The sequence below is a fragment of the Mustela lutreola genome, chromosome 2, assembly GCF_030435805.1.
Source record: "Mustela lutreola isolate mMusLut2 chromosome 2, mMusLut2.pri, whole genome shotgun sequence".
In the NCBI taxonomy this organism is placed as follows: Eukaryota; Metazoa; Chordata; class Mammalia; order Carnivora; family Mustelidae; genus Mustela; species Mustela lutreola.
Window position 1 is genome coordinate 20,205,134 of NC_081291.1, and position 25,425 is coordinate 20,230,558.

At 53.6% G+C, this 25,425-nt stretch overlaps 1 protein-coding gene across 9 annotated transcripts; it reads left to right on the plus strand.

Moving 5' to 3' along the window:
* The first annotated feature begins 127 nt into the window (after nt 1-127).
* HEMK1 (HemK methyltransferase family member 1) lies at nt 128-22,488 on the plus strand. 9 transcript variants are annotated; one of them, XM_059161005.1, is made up of 14 exons: nt 158-263; nt 1,013-1,157; nt 1,288-1,665; nt 1,955-2,046; nt 2,352-2,445; nt 6,513-6,647; nt 6,977-7,041; nt 7,314-7,363; nt 8,293-8,401; nt 9,224-9,319; nt 9,467-9,580; nt 9,737-21,703; nt 21,941-22,043; nt 22,140-22,488. In XM_059161005.1, the coding sequence occupies exons 3-12, from the start codon at nt 1,438-1,440 to the stop codon at nt 9,828-9,830; spliced, it is 1,077 nt and encodes a 358-aa protein (XP_059016988.1). In that variant the 5' UTR covers nt 158-263; nt 1,013-1,157; nt 1,288-1,437; the 3' UTR covers nt 9,831-21,703; nt 21,941-22,043; nt 22,140-22,488. The 9 variants fall into 9 exon arrangements, with proteins under 9 accessions (XP_059016984.1, XP_059016988.1, XP_059016987.1 ...); XM_059161001.1 differs by lacking the exon at nt 9,737-21,703 and having other exon boundaries at nt 128-230; XM_059161004.1 differs by having other exon boundaries at nt 21,941-22,488.
* The last annotated feature ends 2,937 nt before the right edge of the window (nt 22,489-25,425 follow it).

The following is a 25,425-nucleotide window of genomic DNA, read 5'->3' on the forward strand; positions in this document are numbered from 1 at the left end:
GAGGCTGCGGACGTAACCACCTAGGCTTTCACAGCCTACCCAGCAGCCGGCTGGGAAGCCCGCAGGCGCTTCCCGAGTGGAATCCAGGAGCTCTAGGAACCCTGGAACTGGGTGTGGGAGCGGTCCACCCGAGCCCTTTCTCGGACGCGCCCACCCCGGAAGTAGGGCGTCGGAGGGAGCGCACCGCCGGTCACGCATATCCGGAAGCCGAGCCCGGGCGGTGTCTGCAGGTCGGCGGGCGGGCGGGGTGACTCTTCAGGCTGGTATGAGGAGAAATGGGAACCGCGAGGGGGGGGGTCTCCTGGCCCCCTCCAAACCCCCGCTCCCCCACCCCGCGTTATGTAGATGAGGAAACAGGCTTGGGGAGAGGCGGCCTCGCTTGGGGCATTAAAGATGCTTTGCAGAGCTGAGTGGGAAGCTGCGCCCTGGCTTGTGGACAGAGCCGCCTCTGGAGTCCGGAGGACCTGGGTTTGTGTCCTGCCTGGGACAGGTCTAGCTAGGTGATTTTAGGCAAGTCGCTTTCCCTCTTGGAGCCTCTTTTCCCTCCCAGCTTGTCTTTGAAGATGTGACACCTAGCCGGTGCTCCGTACATGCTGGTTTGGACCTTGGTCTGTGCGAAGGGAAAGGGAACCGCTACTTTAAACCTTCTGTTAAACCTTGTTTGTGACAACTTAAATATAAAGTTAACAAAAATTGTCAGTTTTTTTTTTTTTATACCGGGCAATTAATGCTGACCTTTAGGATTATGAAGTCAAATGGGGGTGGGGAGGAAGAGTTTTAGCATACAAATCAGTCACAGCATGTCAAAAGCAAAGCCCCCAAGCAAAGGCAGCCTCCTCTGTCTTGTAATGTTAGTTAAGATCGTGTAACATAGAGTCCCTTCTGTGTGTTGAGCTGACTCCCAGGCACTTGATATTCATTGTCTAATGTACTGCTTGCTGTGGAGTTGGTGTTATTTTCCCCATTTCATGGAGGAGGACACTGGAACTTAGAAATGATGATTTTTCCCAAGGTCACACACGCTAAGACGGAACAGATCTGTTTAGCCCTCAAGCGTGGGCCCAGACATATCGCCAGGGACTGAGCTTTGCATTCAGCCCACTTCAGCTAAAAACATGAAGAGAACATAACTGGTCAAGACAAGAAGAATCAAAAAGGTGGGCGAGGGTCTAAAATGGAGTTAAGGAGGTAGCAGAGCAAGAGCATGTCCTCCCTCTGGCAGCAGGTCAGAGGGGAGTGGGTCACACAATGCTCAGCTGCTCTCCTGGTTCTCCTTCCTCTCCCAAGGTGGCAGTCACATCCGGACCAGAGCCACCTTGAGGAGCCAGAGCCCGTGACCATCTCCGCCTGGTTGGAGCCAGTGCTCATATTTAGCAGCTGACATCACGAGGAAGATTAAGGGACCTGGGAACTCTTGAGGAGAGTCTTTCCCAGAGAATGGAGCTTGGGGGCCGAATTCTCTGGGCCTTTCTTTCTGGCCCCGGGAGGAGGGGAGGCACCAGGGGCTGGCCCTTCAGCTCATGGCAACCCCATCTGCCTCTAGCTGGGTCATTGAATGCCACAGAGCTGGTCAGCCATTGGACTGCTATCTTTGAGAAGAGGGGCATCCCTGAGGCCCAGGCATCCAGTGAGTACATCGTGGCTCATGTCCTTGGAGCCAAAACAGTTAAGTGCAGTGTTGTCAAGAGAGGAGAAGAGTGGGGAGGGAGGACCCTGGGGAATAGCAGCCAGGCTTATCTGCCCCACAGAGAGTGCTGAGCTGAGAGTGATGGGAATTTTCTGAAGCAATGTCTGAAGTAGATCATTTATTCATCTAATGAACTATTATAGTATGTATCAGGCAGTAGGGGATCAGGGATGACCGAGATGGCCAGTGTTGGGCCCACAGTGTCCACATAAACCTGGGTCAGGCCCCTAGATCAGGAGCCAGATACTCACATTCTCTGTGGGGCAGTTTCAGAGCCTGAGACCAGTACTTTGCACCCAGCCTCTGACCCCTCGGCAGCTACAGTGTGTCCAGGAGCTGAGTAGCCTCCGATTGCAAAGGTGAGCACCGTGGGCCAGACCTGAGGGCTCTATGTGGGGAATAGCCCGATTAATTCATGGTCAGGAAGGAGGGAAGTATCTAAGGACTGGGAAGGTGTTGGTATGAGGTTTTGATGAGAAGGAGATCACATGAGTAGATAGGAAGAAAGGAGGGAGGGAAGGCCTTGGCTTGGCTCAGAGTCCCGGGGCACAGGAGGCATGACCCTACCTGACATTTTTGGTATTCCCCAATGGTATTTCTCAACCCAGTCATGGTCCTGTTGGTCCGGGCTCTGTCACTGATCACCCAGCTGCCCCCTATGCAGGATGCCTGTGCAGTACATCCTCGGGGAGTGGGACTTTCAAGGGCTCTGTCTGAAGATGGCCCCCCCAGTGTTCATCCCTCGTCCGGAAACAGAGGTAGGTGTGCCCCCAAGACTGGGCAGGATGGAGATGAGGGCGGGGTTTAGGGCACATGTCTTGCCCCAGACTTCCTCCAGGGGGCGCTTGGATCCCATGATTGTGGTTCTCAGAGTCCTTGCTGTTCTTTACCGGTGTCTCCGGGTTGTCTGGGTAGGTGGAGCCAAGAGTGCAGGGGTCTCCTGCTGGCCTCCTTGACTGTCCTCCTGTCCCAGGCCACTGCTCCAGTATGCCGGCCTGGCCCACCCAATCCATGGGGGAGTAAAATGCCCTCCTCCTTGTCAGGAGGCATAGGTGAAGTGGATAGAGTTTCAGCTGAACACTCAGAGGCATGGTACATCTATGTGACCTCAAGTCAGTGTCCTTTCTGGGCCCAGATGATAAGAGGGTTGGGCCTCCAGACTAAGGAGGAGATCTGTAAATTGGGGGTCCTCTTAGATCTACTGTATGGTCAGGTAATTACCTGTTGTCCCTCAAATTATTAGGACTAGGGATTGTGTGGCCCCAGCACGCTGTTCCTGGGTGAGGCACACCTATTCTGGGAGAGATGCTTTCTGTGGCCCTTCTTGGGCTTCCTCGTACCTTGTAGGGAGTGAGAGAGAGCAGAGCAGGTGGATGGAACTGTGTGGGGGCTGATGGACAAGCTGGAGGGCACTGAATTCTGAGGAGGGGTGTTTCTCAAAAGGTACTCAGGCATACGACCATTCTTGGGAAAGATGAGACTTCATTTACCCGCCCAAACAGGGACTCAAAGCCCCTCCTCACCTTCTTAGCCTCTCTCCCCCAGCTGAGAAACCCTCTGGCTGCATTCACTTCCCCATCATGTGGTTGAGAAGCCACGTCCTTGCCTAACAGCCCAATATTGGGAGGGACAGTAGGGAATCTGAGAACTTCCTGAAGTCACAGGGCTGCCAAGGGGAGGAGCATGGGGGCAGCCTTTGGGTTTTCTGACTCTGGGTCGGGGCCCCACACCTCCCATGAGGCTACACCATCTGAATTTGGACAAGCTGGGACAGGGAGCAGGATGTAGCCTGCCATCTGTGGCCTCTTGGGAGGCCACCTCGTGTCTTCCCCAAGCCTGTAACCTTGGCTGGGAGGTCACTTACTGCCTCCTGAGGCTGTCAAGGGTCAGGGCATGGGAAGGAGGCAACCATGATGACCTTTGAGTCCCCTCAGAGCTGACCCGGCATCAGCCATGTGCTCCAGAATTCTGAATGTCGGGTGTGGACTTCCGGCTCCCATATGGGGCTTCCCCCACCATTCCTGTGTGGGTCTGGGCCAGGAGAGCAGCTCTGCTCTAAGGGGGGTGGGAAGACAGAGGGGGAGGCTGTGGTTGGGAGGCTAGGTCCTCACCTCACTGTACAGACGTTTCTGAGAACTTGCCAGGTTTGCCCCAATGTGAAGCCACATGGGGGTGCTTTACCAAGAACTTGAGAGGACGTGGCCTGTGGCAGGGAGTAGGGAGAATGGGGGCAGGGGAGAGATCTTGGTGCCTGTGTACTTTCCATCCATTACAGGGCAATTTCTGATGACAGGGGCAGAAGTCAGAAATGTGAAGCTGTAGGTGGCGTGTGGCCCAGTGAGTTGGGCTTTCCCTGTGGGTGGCAAAGTGGCTCAGTCCTCAGCCTGGCAGTGTGTATAGTGGGAAAGCCAAGGCTGGGAGTGTGAGCCGTTCCTATCCAGCCTAGCGAGGTGAGGCTTTGGGGGGTGTAGGAGGCTCAGTACCTTGTCTGTGATTGGCTCAAGGGAGGCAATGCCACCCTTCTTGGGCTGCCCACCTAGAGCATCCTAATGGAGGATGCTGGCAGCACTCAGGTCCTCCTGAGGCCTGGGCCGACCTCTTGAGGGGATATGGGGTCCTGTTGAGACAGTGGCTTTGGCAGAGCCAAAAGCTGCCTGTTTCCCACATTCCCCCCCAATCCCCATCCCATCATGCTTTTGGATTCTTCCCTTACTTACCTGGAAGAAGTGCCCTGGGTCTCTGATCACTTGGCTTTCAGCCTTGCCTGAAGAGCCACCAATTTCAGGCTGATGGAGGCTGGAGGCTCTTCACTTGGTGAGGAGGAGAGTTTCTGGACTTTTATGGGTGGTCTCTACCCTTAGACCCCAGGTGGTCCCATAGCCAAGAGGATTCTCAAGTGGTCTGGACTGTAACAGAGGGGTTAGAGGGCACTGGTGGTGGTGGGGACCCAGTCTATCAGCGTCACGTCACCGGGGTGTTGTTCATATATATGGTATGTGTCTCTCAGGTCAAGGGTGCTTCTGAGGAGGCTAGCCAAGAGGTCATTTCCAACCAGAGTAGGTCTGTCTGTGGCCAGGAAACCAGGAGAGGCTCACAGCCCTGACGAGTCCCAGCTATCTGACCAACCAGTACGTGGTCAGTACGTGGCCTCAGCGCTGAGACCACAGTCCCCACCCTAGCCCTAGACTGCTTGCTCTATGTCAGTCCCAACGCTGAGGGTCCAGATTGCCACAGGTGCCCTTCCTGTCTTCAGCTGTGACTGGTACAGGCCTGGAGGGAGCAGGGGGGAGGAACAAAAAAGGTTGGACCACTGGCCAAGTTCTACCTGCTTTGAACTTGCTGCCCTGGAGGCAGGTGAGCTCTCTGCTCTGGGGATTGGGAGACCTGGAAGAATGAAATCCCTTTTGGGATTCAGCACTGAGAAACTTCTATGGAAAATGGGTCTGAGCGATCTGGAGCCACTTCGCCAGACTGTTAACTTTGGAGATCTGGGGGGACCTGGTAGGGGTCTGAGACTAGTGGTGGTGGAAGCCACTAATGGTGGCTTCCCACAGCCGTTGAGAGCTTGTCAAATCCTTGGGAAGCAGCCAAGAGGCCACCTGAGGATCAGGCCTTGCCTCTGAGACATACTGTGATTGGTTAGATCCCTGGTCTTCCCATCATGGAGACTTCATTCTCGTGGGAGAGGAAACCTCATCCTAGACTTCAGACTCATGGTGAGGAGATCCATGAGAGAGAGCCTGGCAGGGGGTCAGGAAACCTTTCTGGAGGGCGTGGACCTCTTTATAGTGAGGGAAGCTGACCCCTCTGCCCATGCCTGGGATCCCAGGAGTCCCAATTAGGGTGACTCTCCTAAGGCCTACCTTGGAGAAGAAAGCACACTGCCCTTCCCTGGCTCCGTGCCTGGCTACTTTGTCCCTCACTCCACTGCTCATTAGAACCAGTTGGCTTCTGGGCAGCAGCAGCTCTCCACTCTTACCTCTACCCCCTGTTGGCTTCCATGCACAGTCCCTGCAGGTGGCAGATGGTGGACAAAACTTGAAAGCCTTTTGTTCCCAAACTGACACTGTCTACAAGTGTCCCCCGGCCCCCAAGTGTGGTGCAGTCAGGCACTTCCATCACATCATGCCCACTTACCCTATGCCCTGTGTATACTGTGGCCCCTTCAGATATGAGGCTCAGGGAGGACTGTATTCTCCCTACCGTGCCCCACCCCTGTGAAGGGAATTCCCTGTCCTTTTGGCCTGGGAACCTCCCTGGGACCGTCCTAAGTTCAGCTCTGTGGAGAAGCTGGGGACATTCCGGCTCCTGATAATAGCCACCGTGAGCCGTAAGTTGGGCTCCAGGAGGGGCCTTGGCTTCCTCAATGGCTGGTTGTGAGGATCCCACAGATTAATGGAGGGAAAGCTCTGGAAGCAGGGCCATGCACAGAGGAAGTGGCCAGGGACCACCAGGCATGGTTCTTAGTATTGCCATGAGCCCAGAACGGGAGGCTGTCTGTGAAGGGCCAAGCTGGGGTTTATTGAACACTTAACCACGTACTGAGAATGGGATCCGTGTTTCGGGAATGTGGTTCTGTGGTTTCATGAATGTGCCACCCCAACGAGGCTGGTTATTGTCAGCTGCTCACTTTTACAGATGGGGAATCTGAAGCAGGGAGAGGCAGAGTGACCTGCCCATGGCATGACACGAAGGTGGCTTCAGCCACCCCCGACTCCCATGCCCCACCTTCACACAGAGGCTAACCATGGTTGGGCTTCTGTGTCAAAACCCCGAGGGGAGCAGGGGGGCCCTAACTCTGATTCCAACCCCTCTGTCTCCCTAGGAGCTGGTTGAATGGGTACTGGAGGAGGTGGCCCGGAGCCCCTGTGTGGTGGGAGCCCAAGGTGGCCCCCTCATCCTGGAGGTGGGCTGTGGATCGGGAGCTATCGCCCTCAGCCTACTGAGTCAGCTTCCCCAGGTGAGCCCCCTTGGCATCCTAGTGCACCACCCTGAATGGACTGGGACTGCCCCTCATTGTCCCCACTGACCCTCCCCCACTCATCTCTGCTAGAAGCACTTGAGAGAGATGTCCAGATGTGGGAGGACGGGGCTGCCCCCAGCCCATGACAGTCACAGCCTCTGATTCCCGTCCCCTTCTCTCTGGCCACACCCTGGCTACAAAGAGGGAGCAGCTTTGGGGTATTTCCCTTAATCTCTGGTAGAGGGATGGAGGAGGCTTCTGGTCTCCAAGCTTGGCTTCTTTGGGCACGTTGCCTCCTATGTACCCTTCGTTTGTTCTTGAGGCAGAGCCGAGTCATTGCGGTGGATAAGGGAGAAGCTGCCATCTGCCTGACCCAGGAGAATGCTCAGAGGTAGGTGGGCAGGGGGACGAAGGGGCAGGGTTGGGGAAGTCCAACTCTGGGGCATGATCTCAATCCCTGTTTAGTTATCATACTCACTGATACCTGCTTTCCACTCTGAAGAAAGGGAAGGTGGGGCCGGGTGGTCTGGCGTGGTTCCCACAGGGTTACGGAGGACAGTGGGCACCAGAGATCTATCAGTGTAAGAAGGGTTTATTCTCATAGTCCTGGTAGCCACAGGTGGGAGTCTCCCCTGTACTCACCCCCACTTCCCATCTCTCCAGGCTGCAGTTGCTGGACAGAATTCGGATCGTCCCCCTTGATGTAACCTTAGGTATCTTCCCTACTGATCTTCCTTGGGGTGGGGGCCCTATAGGCACATGGGCTCTCTGGTCGCTCTGCAGAGATGGAAGGAGGGCTTCCCCACCATTCATTTATACATGCCCGCGTGCACACACATATGCACACATACATGGGTTTTCAGACCAAGGCAAGCCCCTGTTGCCTCGTGGGCTGACCTGACCCATGCAGACCCTGGCCAGAGGGTCTTTGTTACTTTCTGAAATCCCCATAACTGAGGGGTTTTTAACTAGGGCTTGTTTGTTGTCAGGAAATAAGCAGAAACTCCAGAGAAAGCTTTTAGGACAAAATAGTTTAATACTTTTATACTTGCCTGCCCTGCCCTTGTCTAGCCCAGGAACGGTCTGGCTCAGCCACACCTTTGCAGAGTGTCCTTGGCTTCTTGCTCTGATTCTGGCTGTGTTATGTATCCACAGGGTCTTTGAGCCTTATATGCGTCCTCCCTAGAGTGTGGTACACCTGGTGTAGCGCATGGCACCTGGACGGAACCAGGAAACAGAGTTGCGAGGAACTGACTGATGAAAACCAGCTATGCCCTCCATACGCTCAGTCCATGCTGGCTAGGAGGCAGGGGACAGCAGAACCAGTGGGGCTGCAGAAGACAGAGGCCCTTGCTTTGCTCAAGCAATCAGAGAGGGCTTCCTGAAGGGAGAGGTTTTTGAGGAGGTTTTTTGACAGGAAGAAGAGAGGGCAGGGATATTCTAGGTGAAGAGCTGCCATCTCAGAATACACATGCTCCTGAGCAGTCTACTGGCTGGGGGCCATGGGCACTATATTGCAAGCCTGGGTTATCAGGTCCAGAGATGGGCTCAGGGTGTGGCTTGGGGAGGGGGACTACCCAAGAGAAATGGTGGCAGGTAGAGCTGCCACCCATTCCCTGTTGTGTGTTCCCTTTGACTGTAGAGGGGAGCTGGACACACCTCATGTCCTGGGGTCCCGTGGACCTGGTCGTCAGCAATCCTCCCTACATCTTCCACCAGGACATGGAGCAGCTGGCCCCTGAGATCCGCAGGTGCAGGGTGTGTTGGGAGGGAGGCCGGGCCCGAGAGGGCCTAGTGGGATGTGACTGTCCTGGGGAAGTACAGGGAGGGAGAAGGGACTGAAAGGGGCAGCGATGTTGAAAGAGAGGCTCATTCTGGAGCCCGCAGACCTGTTTGATTCAGCTTCTGCCTTCCTACTGAAGACCACTGGATAATATCTGAGCCTCATTTCTGAGCTTTGGAAGGGGAGTAGTAGACCTTTGCAGGGCCATGGGGAGGACCTAGCAGACTCACAAAGCAGATGTGATCTAGAGTACATAGTAGGTGCTCAGATGGGTATATCATTGTACAGAAGATTGAGGCTTGGAGAAGAAAGGTGCCTGGTCAAGGTCAAGTGGGGCTTAGCATGAAAGCTGGGACCAAGACCCTACCCCAGGCTTTGCACTGAGCCATCCTGTTCTCAAACGGGCTGAGAACCGGGGGTAGCCCAGGAGTCCTTGGACAAGGCAGCGGTAATGTGGGTCAGGGTGCTGATTCCTCTTTTTTAGGTTCTCAGGAGTGTTCTGGGTCAGCTCCAGGCCTCCCCAGACCAAGCATAGGAGCATCCTTCTTGTGGGGAGACCCTCATACTCTGCTATCAGTCGGGGGGTTCACTGAGCAACCCAGCACTACCTGGTGGGGTGCTGCCTATAGGAGGTAGGAGACTCAGAGCTGCCATCTGGGGGCCTCCTCTTCTGGGCCCTCAGGTTTTCTGAAGCTGAGAGTGTAAGTTCCACACGGCCCTTTTGTGGAGGGCCCTGCTCAGCTCTTCCACACTCTTGAGAGGCTCTCACCTCCCTCTGTTTCCCCTTCAGCTATGAAGACCCACTAGCCCTGGACGGTGGGGCGAAGGGCATGGACATCATTACCCAGATCTTGGCCCTGGCACCTTCGCTCCTGAAGGACTCTGGGTATGGATAGGGCGGGTCTCCTGGGTCTGTCCCAGTGTGTACTGGGCCTGCCCTAACATTCTTACCCCACCTTTCTCAGCCCAGGCAATGCAGAAGTGCAGGTCCCAGCCCTGCCTGGTTAAGCTGACCCATTTCTCTCCCATGTAGGAGCATCTTCTTAGAAGTGGACCCAAGACACCCAGAGCTTGTTGGCAGCTGGCTTCAGAGCCGGCCTGACCTGTCCCTTGATCTTGTGGCTGTGCGCAGGGACTTCTGTGGGAGGTGAGCTCTCCCCACTCCACCCTACTCCAACTGCCACACTGGTCTTTCTACCCAGGCCATCCACAGCTCTGGCTGTAGGAAGAGTGTGCTGTTTCCACTTTCTGCTCATCCTCTGGGACCCGGGCAATAATTGGCCTTTTGCCCCTGTTTCCTTAGGCCCCGGTTCCTGCATATCCGGAGGTCTGGGCCACAGCGTGGCTGCCTTGCGGATGCCTGGGCAGGGCCCCTGCCTGCCAGAGTGCCTAGCTGATCGTTCTTCCTGGAATGCCACTTGGAGGGAGGTGATGGTACCTTCTAGAACCCAGACGCTTACGACATTTCTCATGGTTTTGTGATTCTACATTTCTGTATGTTCTGTATTTCTAGAAGACTTGGAGGTAGAAGTAAGGGTGAGGATGTCCTTCCTGGGGTGGCAGAGAACAGGGCACCCATAGTATGGCCCAGAGCTGAGCAGATCCAAGTTCCCGGTCTGGTTCCATCACATCAGTATGGCCAAGGGCAGGTTACTCAGTGTGTCTGTGGGTGGAATTGCCTTGGGGATGTTGGAAGATAGGGCCAATAAAAGGTTGAGAGACAAATAAGTAGTGATCTAATGTTTTGTTACTGTGATTTGTGGGTCGCCTGATCACTCATTCCCAGGCAGTGCTGGGGGTAAGAGCCTCCTCCTGCAGGTCTGGCCATGAGTCTCCCACCTAGTGGGGGTGTGGGAGCATGGTGTGGAGAAAGGCACAGGGGTGCTCTTCCTGGTCTTGGATACCAGGGGGCTTGGCACCGAGCAGCTCACTCCTGGGGTTTGACTAGCCCTCCATTGCCGTGGGTGTGCTCCCACACACTTCCCTGACTGGGCCTAGGCTCTGAGCACAGGAACGTCATCTGAGCTTCAGCTCAGAGCTGGTTGCCTGCTTGCTGGAGGGGAGTAGGAGGGGGCTGCACTATTCTGGTATCACATGTCCACACTGATTTAACGGAAGGCTTATGTCAGTGAGGAGTGAGCAGGTTTTATGTTTACTTTTTATTCTTATAGCTTCTGGCTAAAACATTCCTTCCAAATTGACCTTGGAGTTTCAGATAGCCCCTCTGTCCCTGGTTGGGGCTGGGGAGAGCGAGAAGCCTGGAAAAGTGGGCACCCGCTTGTGATCTCCACCCCAGCTCTTGTCTGTGCAGACTTGTAGCTGCCAGGAGGCCTAGAAGCCCAGCCCACCTGTCCATAGCAGCAGTGAACCTCCAGGTTGGCAGGTACTAATGTGACCATGCATCACGTTGTGTCCAGAGGAATGTGGCAGACCGAACTGGCTCACCCCACTAGCACTTCCAAGGGCCTGAGCTGGTGGTGCAGCAGCCAGAGGCAGTATGGTCTAGTGGGCGGCCTCCTGTTCTAGGGCTGTCTCCCCATCGGGAGCTCAGGCAGCTCCCTTCCCTGCAAGAAGCTGGCTGTCCTCTTTCTAGGGGCAGCACAAGGTAGCAGCCTCATGTGAGTGTCAGCCAGGTAGCATCTGTCGCCGGCATCCAAAGGTTCGCTTTCTGGCAGGCCCTCCCCAGGAAAAGACAGGGCCTGCCTGATATCTCATGTGGGGAGGTAGCCAGGTGGAGATGGGAAGCTAGGTCCCTGTCTTTGGGGGTCTCTACTGCTGGGGTCCTCCCTGGCTTGAATGGCTGCCTCCCCCCCACACGTACTGTGGCTGAGGCTCACATGTGCCTTAGCAGGGACCACATGGTGGCTCCCAGGGCTCCTGTATCCTGCCCCGTATCCCAGACCCAGCTGCATGGCCTCCTTTGAGGAGGAACAGAGACTCCCGGTCATGGCTGGCTGGAAGGAGCCTGGGAGGGGGCTGTAGGGCACAGCCAGAGTGAGGCTCCCGGCTTTCGGAGCCCCTTGTGCTTTTAGACCTCTGCCTGTGTGGGGCCTTACTGCTATTGCCCTCTTCCTCCTGCCTGTGCCCTTCTGCTCTTGCTGTCTTGAGCAGCATCTCAGGGCAAGTGCCCTGACCCGGCTGTCTTTTGCCCCTTGTCCAACAGCCTGGGCCACTCCTCAGCCAGTGCTGGCTTTCCTGATGGTCTCACCCTCCTGGCTTCAGACCCATCATTGAGGAAAGGTCTTGGCCAACATGTGGATATGACATGTGAGAACATGTGAGGAGAGTAACATTGTGAGGAGAGTAACAGTGTAGGGACAGCTGGGGTCACTGAAGCAGGAGCCACTTTTGGAGACAACCATTCCCAGAAAACCGTCAGGCCCCTCCTGTCCTTCCTCACAGGGCTTGAACGCCCTGAGGTCTAGGCCATAATGGCCATGGCTCTGCCTGGGGAAAGCCAGGCTCACCTGCCATATTGTCCCACCTTCCTGGGGCCAGAGCAAGAGATGCATTGCCCCCTGTAGCATGTGTCATAGAGCAGATGGTAGAGTACAGGCTCTTCAGGCCTCTGAGGTCTTGAGGGACATGCCTACTGCCCACCCAGCCTCCTTTAGCCAAGTCCTAAGCATGGCGGGGGCAAAGGAGTCCTTGACTGATGTTCTCGGAAAGCAGCTCCATCCCATCTGCTGACAGTTGAGGAAACAGGCTCTGCCTCACAGTTGGATGCTTGTCCTAACTGCCCATGGGTTTCTCCATGGGGGCCCATCTAGCTGTTCTATTGAAATGTGTCCCCCAAACCCTTTCCTGCCACCCGCCTGGAGCTGGACCCTGGGCCATTAACTGCTGCCAATCCTAGCCCTAAACCCTTGGCTGTCTCCTCATGACTTGAGTGTGGTCACCGTGTCCTGCAGAGTCCAAGTCTGAAGAGTTGGGGGAGGATGGCTGTGGGAAAGGACCCGCAGACCCTTTCAAGGCCCCGTCAGTGCTCTGAGTAAGTTTCCATTAGAACAGTGGGTGCCACTGCTGAACAGGCTTGGAGAACTGCTTTAACTTTTTCAGACCAGCATGTCCTTCTCTGTCCACCTTTGGATTCTTTAGTCTGCTGTCCCAGACCGCAGCCCCCCCTGCAGAATTCTTAATCCCCTAAATACAACTCCTTCCCTTCACCAACTGTTCCTTTCATCAGGAGTGCCTTGCCCACCCCCACTAGTCCAAATGATCCCCTCCTTCAGACTCCAGCAGAAATGCTGCCTCCTTCAGAACACCCGCCCTGACCTCTCTGTTCTTCCCACCAGCCCCTAGCCCACATTTCTGCCAATACCAATGACATTCTGCCCCATCCATTTGAAAACCTCCCTCATCTCTATGTGTTTTCTAGAATGAAGCTGGGACTTCCTGTGCGGCTCACGTCTGATCTGACGGCAGCGTTTGTGTATTCTGGCCAGTAGGGAGAAGGCACGAGGGCCCAGCCTCCCACCCCAGCTAGACAGCTGTCCTGGGGGAGCCGCGGCTGCTAAAGGGCTGGAGTGCACCTGATCTGTGCCCAGCCTCTGCGCCAGGAGTACAGGCTGTCCTTGGCGGCCCCAGGGGCAGGTGCCAGGTTTCCTGGAGCTCTGGGCCCCAGCCAGCCTCCAGCCAGCATCTTGGCCCGAATAGCAGCCTGATCCCCCGTCACAAATAGAGTCCTGATCCTGGATCAGCCCTCTGGATGGGGCTGGAAGGGTCTGGGCATTGGCAAAGCAACCCTCCCCATCCTGTGGCAGATCGAAAAATGGCCCCAGAGATGCCTGTGTCCTAAATCCTCCCCAACCCTCTCAATGGGTTACCTTACATGGCAAAAGGAACTTTGTGGGTGTGATTAAGTTAAGGATCTTGAGATGGAAAGATTAGCGTGGGTTATTCAAATGGGTTCGGTGTAATCAACAAGTGTGCATAGAAGAGCGGGGCCAGACTGTCCGTCAGAGGAGATGTGAGGTAGCAGAGCTTCCAGACAGCTAGAGAAAAGGGCTGGGAGCCAAGGAATGCAGACAGCCGCTAGACGCTGGCAAGGGTGATGAAATGGATTCTCCCCTAGAGCCTCAAGAAAGACTAGAATCCTGCCAATACCTTGATTTTCACCTAGTAAAACTAATTTTGGATTTCTGACCTCCAGAACCGTCAGATGACAAGTTTGTGTTGTTTTCAGCCACCCCATGTGTGCTGATATGTTACTGCAGCGATAGGAAACTAATTCAGACTACGGTGCCTGAAGTGAGGTGCTGCTTTAACACATGCTTAAAAAGGGAAGTGGCTTTGGCAATGGGCAGGGGCCGGAGGAATTTTGCGGTGTGTGATAGATTGCCTTGAATATCTCTGAGAGGTGGGGTGGCTGGGGTAGGGAACCCTGCTCCATCTGGAGACCTAAGCTGCCCAGGCCTCTTACTCACAGGTCTCGTATGGCCTACAGCTGGCCCGTACAGTGAAGAGACTAGGATAGTGCTCTGGGTGGGCCCTGGAGAGGCTGACCTGGCACCAGGAGTAGCTAGGGAATGAGACTGCGATCAGGGGAGGGGAAGCGAGGCTGGTTTGCACCGTCCATCTCCAGTGGCCTTCAGAGAGGATCTCAGAGACTGGATCTAAGCCTGGTTCTGGCCCCCGTGGAGTCATGTGGCTAGCCCAGCACCTCTTGAGAATGTGAGGATGAGCAGGGGCCCTGCCCTCTCTGGGTTGCAGGTACATCTGTGAAATGGGCATGGCGGTCCCTGACTTCAAGCTGATGGACCTGACCCTGCCGTGTAAGCTATGGTGAGCTTGGCTCCTTCCAGCCACCTGCAGGGCCCAGCTTCTGCTACAGGCCTAGACTGGGCTCTGTGGCTCAGATAGAATTAAGTCATTCCTGGGATTTTCATCCTATGGTTCCCAGAGCTGAAATGACCAACTAGAGTCTTTGACCCTGTCCTCTCTGGGCTAGGACCAAGACTCCACTTTTGCTGAAGGGGACTCAGGGCCTCTGGAGACGCCACCCCACCTGGCCAAGGCCTGGGGCTCCTGAAGCCACAGCCCCAACTCAGGGGCCGCAGGGAGAGCTACTGGGAGGCCAGACATGGGCTGGTGTGGCTCCTGGCAAGTCTGAGACTGGATTCTCCTGATACGCTTTGGATGAAGCCCGGGAGGGCCTGATAGTAATAGATGGGGTGGATTGTCCACTCCCTGATCCTCTTTCTAAACAGAAGGAAGGGGGTTACTCAGGGTCACATAGCACTTGCCTCCTAACTCCTGGTGCAGTGCTCTCAGCCTCCCTTGCTGCCAAGGGCCTGGGTTCATTTACTTGGATGGTGTGGCTGTTTCATACAACTCTTCAGGTAGCTCCTATGGCAACTCCTGATGGTAGCGCAACCATTGCTGAGGGGTTGGATAGAGAAGGGAGCGGCCTGGGCCACAGTGGGGCCCATGACTGACAGGAGCCCGGGGTGCCTGGAGCCACCATACACTGGGGCATGGGGGAATAGGGCCAGTCAGCTTAAGGGTGTGGAGTGCCCTCAGGACATCCCAGAGGCAGTGTTGGGCAATGGATGGGCTTCAGGAGATCCAGATGCAACAGGCAGGGGCAGAGTTCAGAGGCAGGCCTTGAAGCAAACTTGAGAAGACCACTCTCCCATGCCTGAATACGGCCAGCAGCTGTAACCGGGCATCTCCATGTGCCAGCTGGTACCAGGCGCAGCACACCCTGGCGTCAGTACTGTCCGCATGTCAGGAGTGGCTTTCTTGGTCCCTAGAGAGGTGGAGAGACTGAGGCTTAAGTTGCCCAATGTCACACAGCCAGGAAGTGGCCATGGTTGGGGTTTGAACCCAGTCCTCTGATCCCCCAGCTGGGGTCCCGGTGTGGGGGCCACCGGTGTGGGGGGAGGGGTTGAGCAGGCCCTGGAAGCTGACCGCAGCTCAGGGCCTCAGTTCCCAGAGAGGCTCCCATACCTATGGGCAGGGGAGCGGCCAGGCTCACCTGGGCTACCAGGCAAAGGGGAAAGTGGCGAATTGTCCAGAAACCACAGATGTAAAGCAAGCTTCCTTCCCTCCCAGGTGCACAGCTTTCATACTAAGCAGGGGAGGAACTAGGGGAAGGGCCCTGTGTGCAGGGCAGGGGAGGGCAGTGAGAAGGGCTGCTACCAAAGGGGACTGATGTCCTTGGCTCGTGGCGTGGGGCTGACAGACCCCAGACTCTGCTTCTCGGCTGACAGGGGGAAAGTGAGTCCCCGCTCAGCAGGAGCGGGGTGAAGCATGTTGTGGCCAATGAGGCATTTTAGGTCCCCAGGTTGGAGGGGGGGCAGGTTCTGGAAGGAGGTGCCCGCTGGATATGCCTACCACACTTGTTGAGGCTGTTGCACAGCTCAAGAACTGACTACAGGTCCCTGCCTCTGCCTGCATGGAAGTCTGCCTTCTCTCCCACATTCCGCCCAGCCACTTGGAGCCATGGGGATGGTTCTTTCAAACCAAGTTTCAAGTGGAACTCAAGTATGTATTTTTACAAAGAAAAAAGTCATATCTTACATATAACATTATTATTATTTTTAGAAGATTGATTTATTTGACAGAGAGAGAGAAGACAGGTCGGTGGAGGGACAGAGGGAGAAGCAGACTCCCCGCTGAGCAGGGAGCCATACGCAGGACTCAATCCCAGGACCCTGAGATCATGACCTGAGCCGAAGTCAGCTGCTTAACCGAATGAACCACCCAGGCGCCCCAAACATAAATTTATTTTTAAAGTTCACATTCTCAACATTTTCTCAGCATTAAGTCCATCAAGAACAACAGTGAGGGTGCCTGGGTGGCTCAGACAGTTAAGCATATGCCTTCAGCTCAGGTCATGGATCCCCAAGTCAGGCTCTCTGCTCAGCAGGGAGTCTGCTTCTCCTTCTCCCTCTGCCTGCTGCTCCCCTGCTTGTGCTTGCTTTCTATCAAATAAATAAAAAAAATATTTTTTAAAAAATAGCAGTGAACACACGTTTGAATTGGGGGCTGGGATAGTCCTATGTCAGCCTCGGAGATCCATTCCTTTCTGTGTTTGATTTTAGTGACACAGGACAAAATGACCCCCTAACCCTCACAGATAAGTGGTCACAAGTGTTGGCAGTGTTTCTGAAGGCTGCCTCGCAGTCTCTCATTCACAGGGACAGCAGGAGAAGCCTTATTTCAAGCTGAGCGCAAACCTGGTTCTCTGGACACAAGCGTCATAATTTGGTGGTGTGCCCGTTTGAGTCTGTGTGTGGTCTTTTATTTTTTAAAAGATTTTGTTTTTATTTATTTATTTGTCAGAGAGAGAGAGAGCTAGCACAACCAGGGGGAGCAGCAGGCAGAGGGAGAAGCAGGCTCCCCGCTGAGGAAGGAGCCTGATGTGGGGCTCGACCACAGGACCCTAGGATCCTGACCTGAGTTGAAGGCAGATGCTTAACCAACTGAGCCACCAAAGTGTCCCTGTGTGTGATTTTTTAAAAAATTGGGCTCTTTATAATAACTAAAAATATGAAAAGACAGGGAAAGCAAGAGAAAGAAAAGGAAAGGAGGAAGGGAAAGGAAGGAGGAGGGAACTCATGGGGTTTCTTTGGGTTCTTGGGACGCCAGCCTCTGCCGCTGCCTCTCCTGGGAAATCTGCCCTGGCTGCTTTAGCCCTACCCATCCTAGAGATTCCCAGAGCCGCCTTTCACCTAGCATCTGTCTCACCAAGCGAATCGGGCCCATCCGCTCCTGGAAAGTCTCAGGATCCCACAAGCCCCTCTTGGCTCCAGGGTGGACGTTCCAGGTACTCAATCCCTGGTTCTGGGGCAGGGAAGAAGGCTCCAAGCAGGGACAGGGACGAGGAGCTTCCCTGGGCTCTGTGGTGGTATCTTCAGGAGTGAAAGGACTGGGGAACCCAGTGCCCCTGAAAGCCTGGGGTTTCTGTAGTTCTGGGTACCTTCATTTCTGGGAACTTGCTGTGCTCTGGAAAGAGAGAAATGAGAAGCAAAACCCTAGGGCCCAGCACCCCCCTCCTTCCTGCCTTCCTTCCGCTGAGTCACAGCCAAGAGCCCAGTACCTCAGCCTCCTCTTGGGGCCGCTTGGGTGGGGTGGAATTCGGGGTCACGTGAGGATGCAGCATCTGGGACAAGTCCTCTTTTCCTGCCAACATCCTCTGTGAGGTTGCTGGGCTGAGGCTACTTCCGAAGCTTGGGGAAGGGGTGACTGAGGTCTTTATCTGGCCTGTCTCCCCTCCTATTACCAGGCCCATTGTTCACCTGTAAGCATTGAGCACCAACTGTAAACCAAGCCAGGGGGTGGGGCGGTTCATGTGGGGTCCTGTCATTGAGGAACTTGTGGACTTGGGCAGGGACCCCTGACAGGACCCCAGTGTGTTTGCTCTGGTCAGCAATGGGGAGCCATGGGAGCCTTTAGGCTCTGAGAGAGCACATCACACACACACATCACAGAGACCTGTATAGCCCTCCCCAGGGACCCATGTGCACATGCATATGAACAGGTGTGGGACTGGAGCATTTGGGTCCACATCCATGATCACAGGTGTCCATGCAGGGCCTCCCATGGTTGGGGGAGTTTGAGGCTCTGGGAGTCAGGCCAGGACCTTGTGTTTGTGTGTGGGGGAGTGTCACCCTGTCTTGGAGGCCCAACCACTGTCTCTGAGTCATGGTAGCCCACGGGAGCCTGAGGACTGTGCCCCTATTTCATGGGAAAGAAAGCGAATGTCCAGAGAGGGCCCATGCCTCGGCCAGGATCCCATGGCAAGTTAGGGGAGATCTGGGAGCGAGGGAGTCAGACCTGGGTGCCTTGCCCACATCCCTGTCCTCTTCGACCTGGCACTTGGGGCTTGACACCCCCGACGACCACACTGCATTAAACTCTGGGAGATGACATTGGTGATCCTCCCAGCAAACTCACCTGAGGACCAACCCTAGATACCCTAGGGTTTATGGACCATTTCTGGGGGTTTCCCACATACCCCGTCTCTGGTTGGGCCGTGCTAGATTCTTGGAATGCTCTCGCTTTCGGCCTCTCCCTCTCTGGTACTTGAATGATACCCAGACTTCCATATTCTAATTAAATGCTTCCTCCACTTCTCTGACCCCGTGGAAGGTTCTCCTTCCTCTGGATTCCCCTGAGCGTCTCCCCCCTTATTTCCACCTCCTGTTTGTCCACCTACTAAGCATAAAATTGGTCTCTAGAGGCCTAGGCTGGCAGTGGAGGGTCCTTGAGGCAGAGACAATGGGAGCCACACCCAGGCCTGCCCAGCCCTTTAGACTTTGCCCTTCACCAGGTTGGGCCTGGGACAAGGACAGGAAGCTGCCTCTCCTGGGTATCATCACCTGTCCCCAACTCTGCTCCTTCTCTGATGGCCCAGCCAGGCCCCATGTGTCTGTGTCCTCTGAGGGAGGAGAAGACTGCCCACTGACCGAGAAGGCTTGGAGCAGTGCATTCGAGGCAAGATGGGTCCCTCCGAGTTAGCCATTCCAAGTTGTTTTTATCCCTCCATGCCCAGAGCCTGTGCCCGTGTTTGGCCAGATGAAGGGTGGGGGCTGACCATGTGTACAGAACCCTCAGGTTTGGTGGCTGCTGTTATTTCATTAAATGGCCCTGGACCGAGTTCTCTGCTCCTTTGCAGAGCTCTTCCCTTCCACTTGGTCTCGGGAAGGGGCCAGAGGGGCTGCCTTTGCCCCACGAGGCTGTAGGCACCATCACTGCCTGGCCATGCCCTCATTCCTCCCCATCCCTGAGAGCTAAGAATTATGTCCAAGGCTACAGCTACTGGCTTTGCTCTGTCTTCGGGCTTGGGCCCAGCCGGCCCAGCCTCTGGGACAGCCAACTTGCATGCAGCCTCTCGTGCAGGGGCCCAGCGCGGGGAGGACGTCAGGGTCCTGCCTGTGCACCTGGCTCGGAGCCCTAGAGAAAGTTTGGTGGGTTATGGGGGGTAAGGGGATAAAACAGTCAAGAGGAAGGTGGTTTTCAGTTTCTCACGCCTCATTTCCTCCCCTGGCTCTCGGAGGCCCATGCCCCTCGTGAAAAGTTAGCTTTGCTGCTTATCTGTCATACAGTGTTTGTTGTTATTTATTATATGGGGGGATGGCCTAACTGGTTCTTGCAGATGCGTGGGAAAGCTGTTAATTTATGTGGTTTATCTTTTTTTTTTTTAAATTATTTTTATTTATTTGTTTGACAGAGATCACAAGTATGCAGGGAGGCAGGCAGAGAGAGAGGAGGAAGCAGGCTCTTGATGCGGGGCTCGATCCCAGGACCCTATGATCATGCCCTAAGCCGAAAGCAGAGGCTTTAACCCACTGAGCCACCCAAGCCCCCTATGTGGTTTATCTTATAACTCCACTTCTTGGCTCCTTATAGATCTGTTGTTTGTTGCTTTTCTTGGATTTTTTTTTTTTCATTTAAATTTTAGTTAAGCATACAGTGCGATTTGGCTTTTGGAGTAGAATTCAGTGACCCATCCTTTACATACAACCCCAGTGCTCATCACAAGTGCCCTCCTCTGTGCCCATCCCCCACCCACCTCCCTTCAGCAACCCTCAGTTTGTTCTCTGTCCTTAAGAGTTTCTTATGGCTTATTTCCCTCCTCTCTTTTTTTCCCCTCCTTCTCATATGTTCATCTGTTTTCTTTCTTAAATTCCACATTAGTGAGATCATAGGGTAGCTTCCCTTCAATTTCCTACATTGGTATTCTACCACTGAAAATGACACACTTGTCTTTTTCTTTCTAACATTTATAGCTCTTACTTATTTTCCTTGTCTTTTGGCTTGGCTAACATCTTCAATATAATATTGAAAAATGGTGATGGCTAGAACCCTTATTGTATCTTGTTTCCCATGTATGGAGTGATGCCTCTGGTTCCTCCCTCTCCAGTGCACTCACTTTGGTATTGGAGAGAGACAGTCTTTCTCTAGTTAAGGGTGGCTCTGTCTAGTCCTAGCTGACTCCTTTTTGCTCACTTATTTTATGTTATTTATTTAATTTTTTTAAAAAAGATTTTATTTACTTATGGAGAGAGAGAGAGAGGAGAATGAGCAGGGAGAGAGGGAGAAGCAGGCTCCCCTGCTGAGCAATGAGCCCAATGCGGGACTCGATCCCAGAACCCCGAGATCATGACCTGAGCCAAAGGCAGCTGCTTCACTGACTGAGCCACCTAGGTGCCCCTGCTTGTTTATTTTAGAAGCTTCTTTATTTGCATCATTTGTGCAATAAAAACTAAGTGAATGTTTGCTGATGTCAGGCTTACCCTTGGTGCCAGGGTATGAGGGAAAGATTGGTACAGATGCTCTTTATACAGAGCTCACGGCCTAGTGGAAGATAGAGGGAAGGAAATGGGCCCTTGTCCTTGGACCACACGGCATGCACTTGACGGCAGTCTGCTCAGCACTGTGCGGGGCAATGAGGGCAGGGAGCCCTGGGGATGGGCAGTATTCAGGTGAGGCCCTGCTTCCCTGGAGCCCTGGTGGGGCCAGAGACTCTCCCAACTGAAGTTCCCACACAGCAGCTGCCATGTGGCCTGAGGCCTTCTCTGATGCATAGGGCAGCTTGGTAAGTGGCTGAAAGTTCATCCTCTGGAACAGCCCTAGGCTGGGGAAGGTGGGGGTTGGCTATACACTCCCGCTTACCCACTCCTTGGGTGGGGCAACTGTGAGGTATGTTCTACTCCATCTCTCAACTAAGGACAGTGCCTCGGTGGCCCACAGGGGATCCCACTCCTTAACACACCTGGCTAAGTGTCTTTTCTTTCCCTGCCTCACTTCTTTCCTGTATGTCAGGAACTAGGAAAGCCTTGAGATTTTGCCCCACTTGCAGGCTAACAAGTTAGCCCCTTATATTCCCACCGCTGCTGACAGAAGGCACCAGACTCATGGTTCAGAAATAAGGGTCAGTTTGTTACAGTAACAGCAGGATCAGCATTTTCTTGCACTGCTTCCCCAGTTCCCACAGGGGGACCCAGGAAGCACCAGCAGGTGCCCGCATGTGCAGTGGGTTTGCATTTCAAGAGAGGAGCCCCGGAGTCCAGGGCCTGAATGTTTTATAATAGGCTGCCAGCAAACTCGCCAACCTTGGCCTAAGAGGGTCTTCGCTGTGCTGGGCAAGAAAGCAAGCTGCTTTTTTCCATAGAGGGAGATACTCTCTCTGTTTTCTAAGGCTCTTCAGTATAATAATCACCCTTGAAAGGATTGTGTGGACAAGGGAGTTATTGCCTCTACAGGCAAGGATACAGAAGTGGGAGAGAACCATGGAGACTTATCTCACAACACTCTACTGGTGAGTTGTAGTTTCTGAGATCAAGACCTGAGCTGAGATGGAGTCAGTTGCAGAACCGACTTGGCCCCTCAGATCCCCCCTACTGTTGGTTCTTGGCATCACCTCCCAAATAAACTACTTGTATTTGGATCCTTGTCTTAGGGCCCACTTCTGGGGGAGCCCCTCTGCCACGCCCAGGCAGGGAGATGACACTAAAAGGGCATTAATGGATTTCTGATGGGACTCTCCTTTTCCCAGACAGACCTGCCCTGCAAATGATTCAGGGGAGCGCATGAAAGAAGAAGAGGTTTCCTCACCCAGAATCGATACTGTTGTGACCCCAAGGGAAGTGCTCTAAAGGGTATGCTCTTACGGTTTCCTTTTTCATGTGTAAATATTTAACATATATGGTGGTTCCTGTCTGACATAGACATTGGACTTTTCTTTTTTTCCAAAGCATTCCAGTACCGTTTACTGGATATTGTGCCCGGTCTCTTGCTGCTCTTTTCTCATCTGCCTAGGGCCTGTCATTTACATCATATCACCAACACACAAAGGATCAATTCACAATAAATGGACTAAGAATATGTGGGCATCACCATCCCTGGGGATCTGACACTCAGCACAGGCACAGTGTGAGGCAGACCCAAACACCAACTTGGGATGACACCATTTGGGCCCGAGGGACATGCAGGGAGGTTGTGACCCTGCCTCAGAGTTCACCGAGGATGTGACTGTGAATTGGGAAGGCTTATTTCTATAAAAAGAGTTAACAGCAAATAAAAATTTCAAAAAGTTAAATAAAATTTTAGTTTTAAGTCTTTTTTATTTAAATGTTAACATTAGGGACGCCTGGGTGGCTCAGTTGGTTAAGCAGCTGCCTTCGGCTCAGGTCATGATCCCAGGTCCCTGGAATGGAGTCCCGCATCGGGCTCCTTTCTCAGCGGGGAGCCTGCCTCTCTCTCTCTCTGCCTCTGCCTGCCTCTCTGCCTACGTATGATCTCTGTCTGTCAAATAAATAAATAAAATCTTTAAAAAAAAACAACAACAAATAAATGTTGACATTAGTTCATTGTAACTTGTAACATATATTTTGCCTTTTAATTTTACCAGTTTCGATTATGGTTAAAATAGCCTTTTGGAGTATATTTTAAATACTTTTCCGTTTTCATTTTTATTTATTTATTTATTTATTGAGAGGTAGGGTGGGGTGGGGAGGGGCAGAAGGAGAGGGAGGGAGAGAGAATCTTAGTGTGGGGCCTGACACGGGGCTTGATCCATGACTCTGAGATGATGACCTGAGCTGAAATCAAGAGTCAGATGCTTCATCAACTGAGTCACCCAGGCGCCCCAATACTTTTCAATTTTTAAATATATTTAATTTATATTTTTGTGCTCTTTGAATATAATATTTTGCTTTAATCTTTTAAATCATTAGTGCCAATAAGATAGTAACTATATGAAAAATCTTAATTATAGTAACATAGCCAATAGTTTTACTGGAATAAAACAAGAACAGCAAATGTGACAGAACAAATACATAATACTTTATGAATTCGGCATGTCTTTATTTTTTTACTCATCTAACACCGCTGAACACCTGGATATGAGCAAAAATTGTGAAACTCAATCATCTTTTTTTTTTTTTTAAGATTTGTTTATTTGAGAGAGAGAGAGAGAGAGTGAGTGAGAGAGAGAGCACAGCATGGGGAGGAGCAGAATGAAAGGGAGAAGCAGGCTCCCCGCTGAGCAGGGAGCCCAATGGACACGATCCCAAGACTCTGAGGTCATGATCCGAGCTGTAGGCTGATGCTTAACTGCCTGAGCCACCCAGGTGCCTCTCAGTGATCTTTGGTATCTGAATTTCTGATATTTCTATGTGACTTCCAGATACAGAAAAACTACAGATTTACAGATTCTGTATTGTTATGAAGGTTTCTCTGTTGAATAGGATTGAACATATTTTATTAGCAGTTCACAGCTTGATTTATGATTTTTTTTTTTAAGATTTTATTTGTTTATTTGACAGACAGAGATCACAAGTAGACAGAGAGGCAGGCAGAGAGAGAGAGAGAGAGAGAGAGAGAGAGAAGCAGGCTCCCGGCTGTGCAGAGAGCCCGATGCGGGACTCGATCCCAGGACCCCGAGATCATGACCTGAGCCGAAGGCAGCGGCTTAACCCACTGAGCCACCCAGGCGCCCTTGATTTATGATGTTTAAATGTTTAGATTCTAGGGGCGCCTGCGTGGCTTGGTCAGTGAAGTGGTTGCCTTCGGCTCACATCATAGTAGTATCGGGGTCCTGGGATGGAGCCCCATGTTGGGCTCGTGGCTCTCCCTCTTCATCTGCTGCTGCTCTTGCTCCTGCTTTCTCTCTTTGTTTCTCTATGTCTCTCTGTCTCTTCTCTTGATAGAGAAGTCACAAGTAGGCGGGGAGGGAGACAGAGGGATTGGGGGAAGCAGGCTCCCAGCCGAACAGAGAGCCCATTGTGGAGCTCCATCCCAGGAACCTGAGACCCTGGCCTGAGCCAAAGGCAGAGGCTTAACCCACTGAGCCACCCAGGTGCCCCTCGAATAAATAAAATCTTAAAAAAATATATTTAGATTCCATGATGTGGGCCTCCATGTGTCCTTTTGCCCAGAGCACTATGGGCCTCAGGCCTGTGCTCCAGTGGGAAAAGCAGACATGTCTATGGGTACTTCTTGCCGCAATGAGGGCCAGTGAAAGTGCACTGCTGGGGCTTCTGTTAAGGGGAGTGGGGGTGGGGTGGAAGGGTAGGTAGGACTAGGGAGGAAACCCCAAGGAGAAAGGAAATCACCAGATCTACACATTTACTCCTTACCACGATAAAGGTAAGTGAGGGCGGCTCAGAGACGATCGTGACTGGCTCAAGTCACACAGGTTGCCAGACTCTGAAACCAGGAGCAGCAAGTCACCCATATCCGCCTGCGAACCCAGTAGGTCCCAGCCAGCAGCTCTTCCCACTCCGGATGGGTGGGCTCCAGGTTCAGGTCTCCCATGGCAGGTTCTTCCCAGCCAGATTGACCTGGGGGCAGGTGCCAGGGCCTTTGGCTGGTGGAGTGCTCTGTTCTCCCCCCACTGGGACCCTCCCCCCACGGCAGCCCTCACTCCACTGCCATTGGCTTCTGGCTTCGGGTAGCCTCAGAGAACTGGCATTCCCAAGTGCACAGGCACAGTGAGGAACTGGGTCCCTAGGCTGCCCTGCCACCCTTCTGCAGGGGTCAAAGGACCTCTCTGTCACAGCCCTGTCTCACAGCCCCACCCAGGCACTGAACCTCAGGACTTCTCAATCCCCTGACTGGCCCTGGAGGATGGGTTGGAGGCCCCCTTGTCTGATGCATTGGGGGTGGTGGTAGCAGGCTTGAGGCTGTGCTCGGTGAGAGATGAAGAGTGACCTGAGGGCACTGGGGGAGAGGCAAGTCCCTGCCCCCTGTCCAGCCTTGCCTAGGGAGGGTTCTCCATTCTTCCAAAGGCAAACATGTCCTGAATGGTTAGACGGGTGCTCCAAGGCCACACAGCCAGAGACGGTGGCCCTTACTTATCCACTGTGCTGATCCTGACCTGCTCTCAGTCCCCTCTTAGCCAGACTACCAGGCTTCTGCTCTGACGGTACTGACCCTGGGACCCCGTATTGGGAACACTGAGCCACACCAGCAAAGTGTAGCTGGACCCCAACCCTGTCCCAGACCCGGGTCATCGCCCCCAGGGCCTTCCTGGGGGCC

What these genes read in the sequence shown, in the direction of transcription:
- HEMK1 (XM_059161001.1), top strand. Translation starts at nt 1,438, where the DNA reads ATGGAGCTTGGGGGCCGAATTCTCTGGGCCTTTCTTTCTGGCCCCGGG. An exon ending in AGTAGCCTCCGATTGCAAAG is followed by an intron (nt 2,047 to 2,351) that starts GTGAGCACCGTG and finishes CCCCCTATGCAG; the next exon opens with GATGCCTGTGCAGTACATCC. An exon ending in ACCCAGGAGAATGCTCAGAG is followed by an intron (nt 7,042 to 7,313) that starts GTAGGTGGGCAG and finishes CCATCTCTCCAG; the next exon opens with GCTGCAGTTGCTGGACAGAA.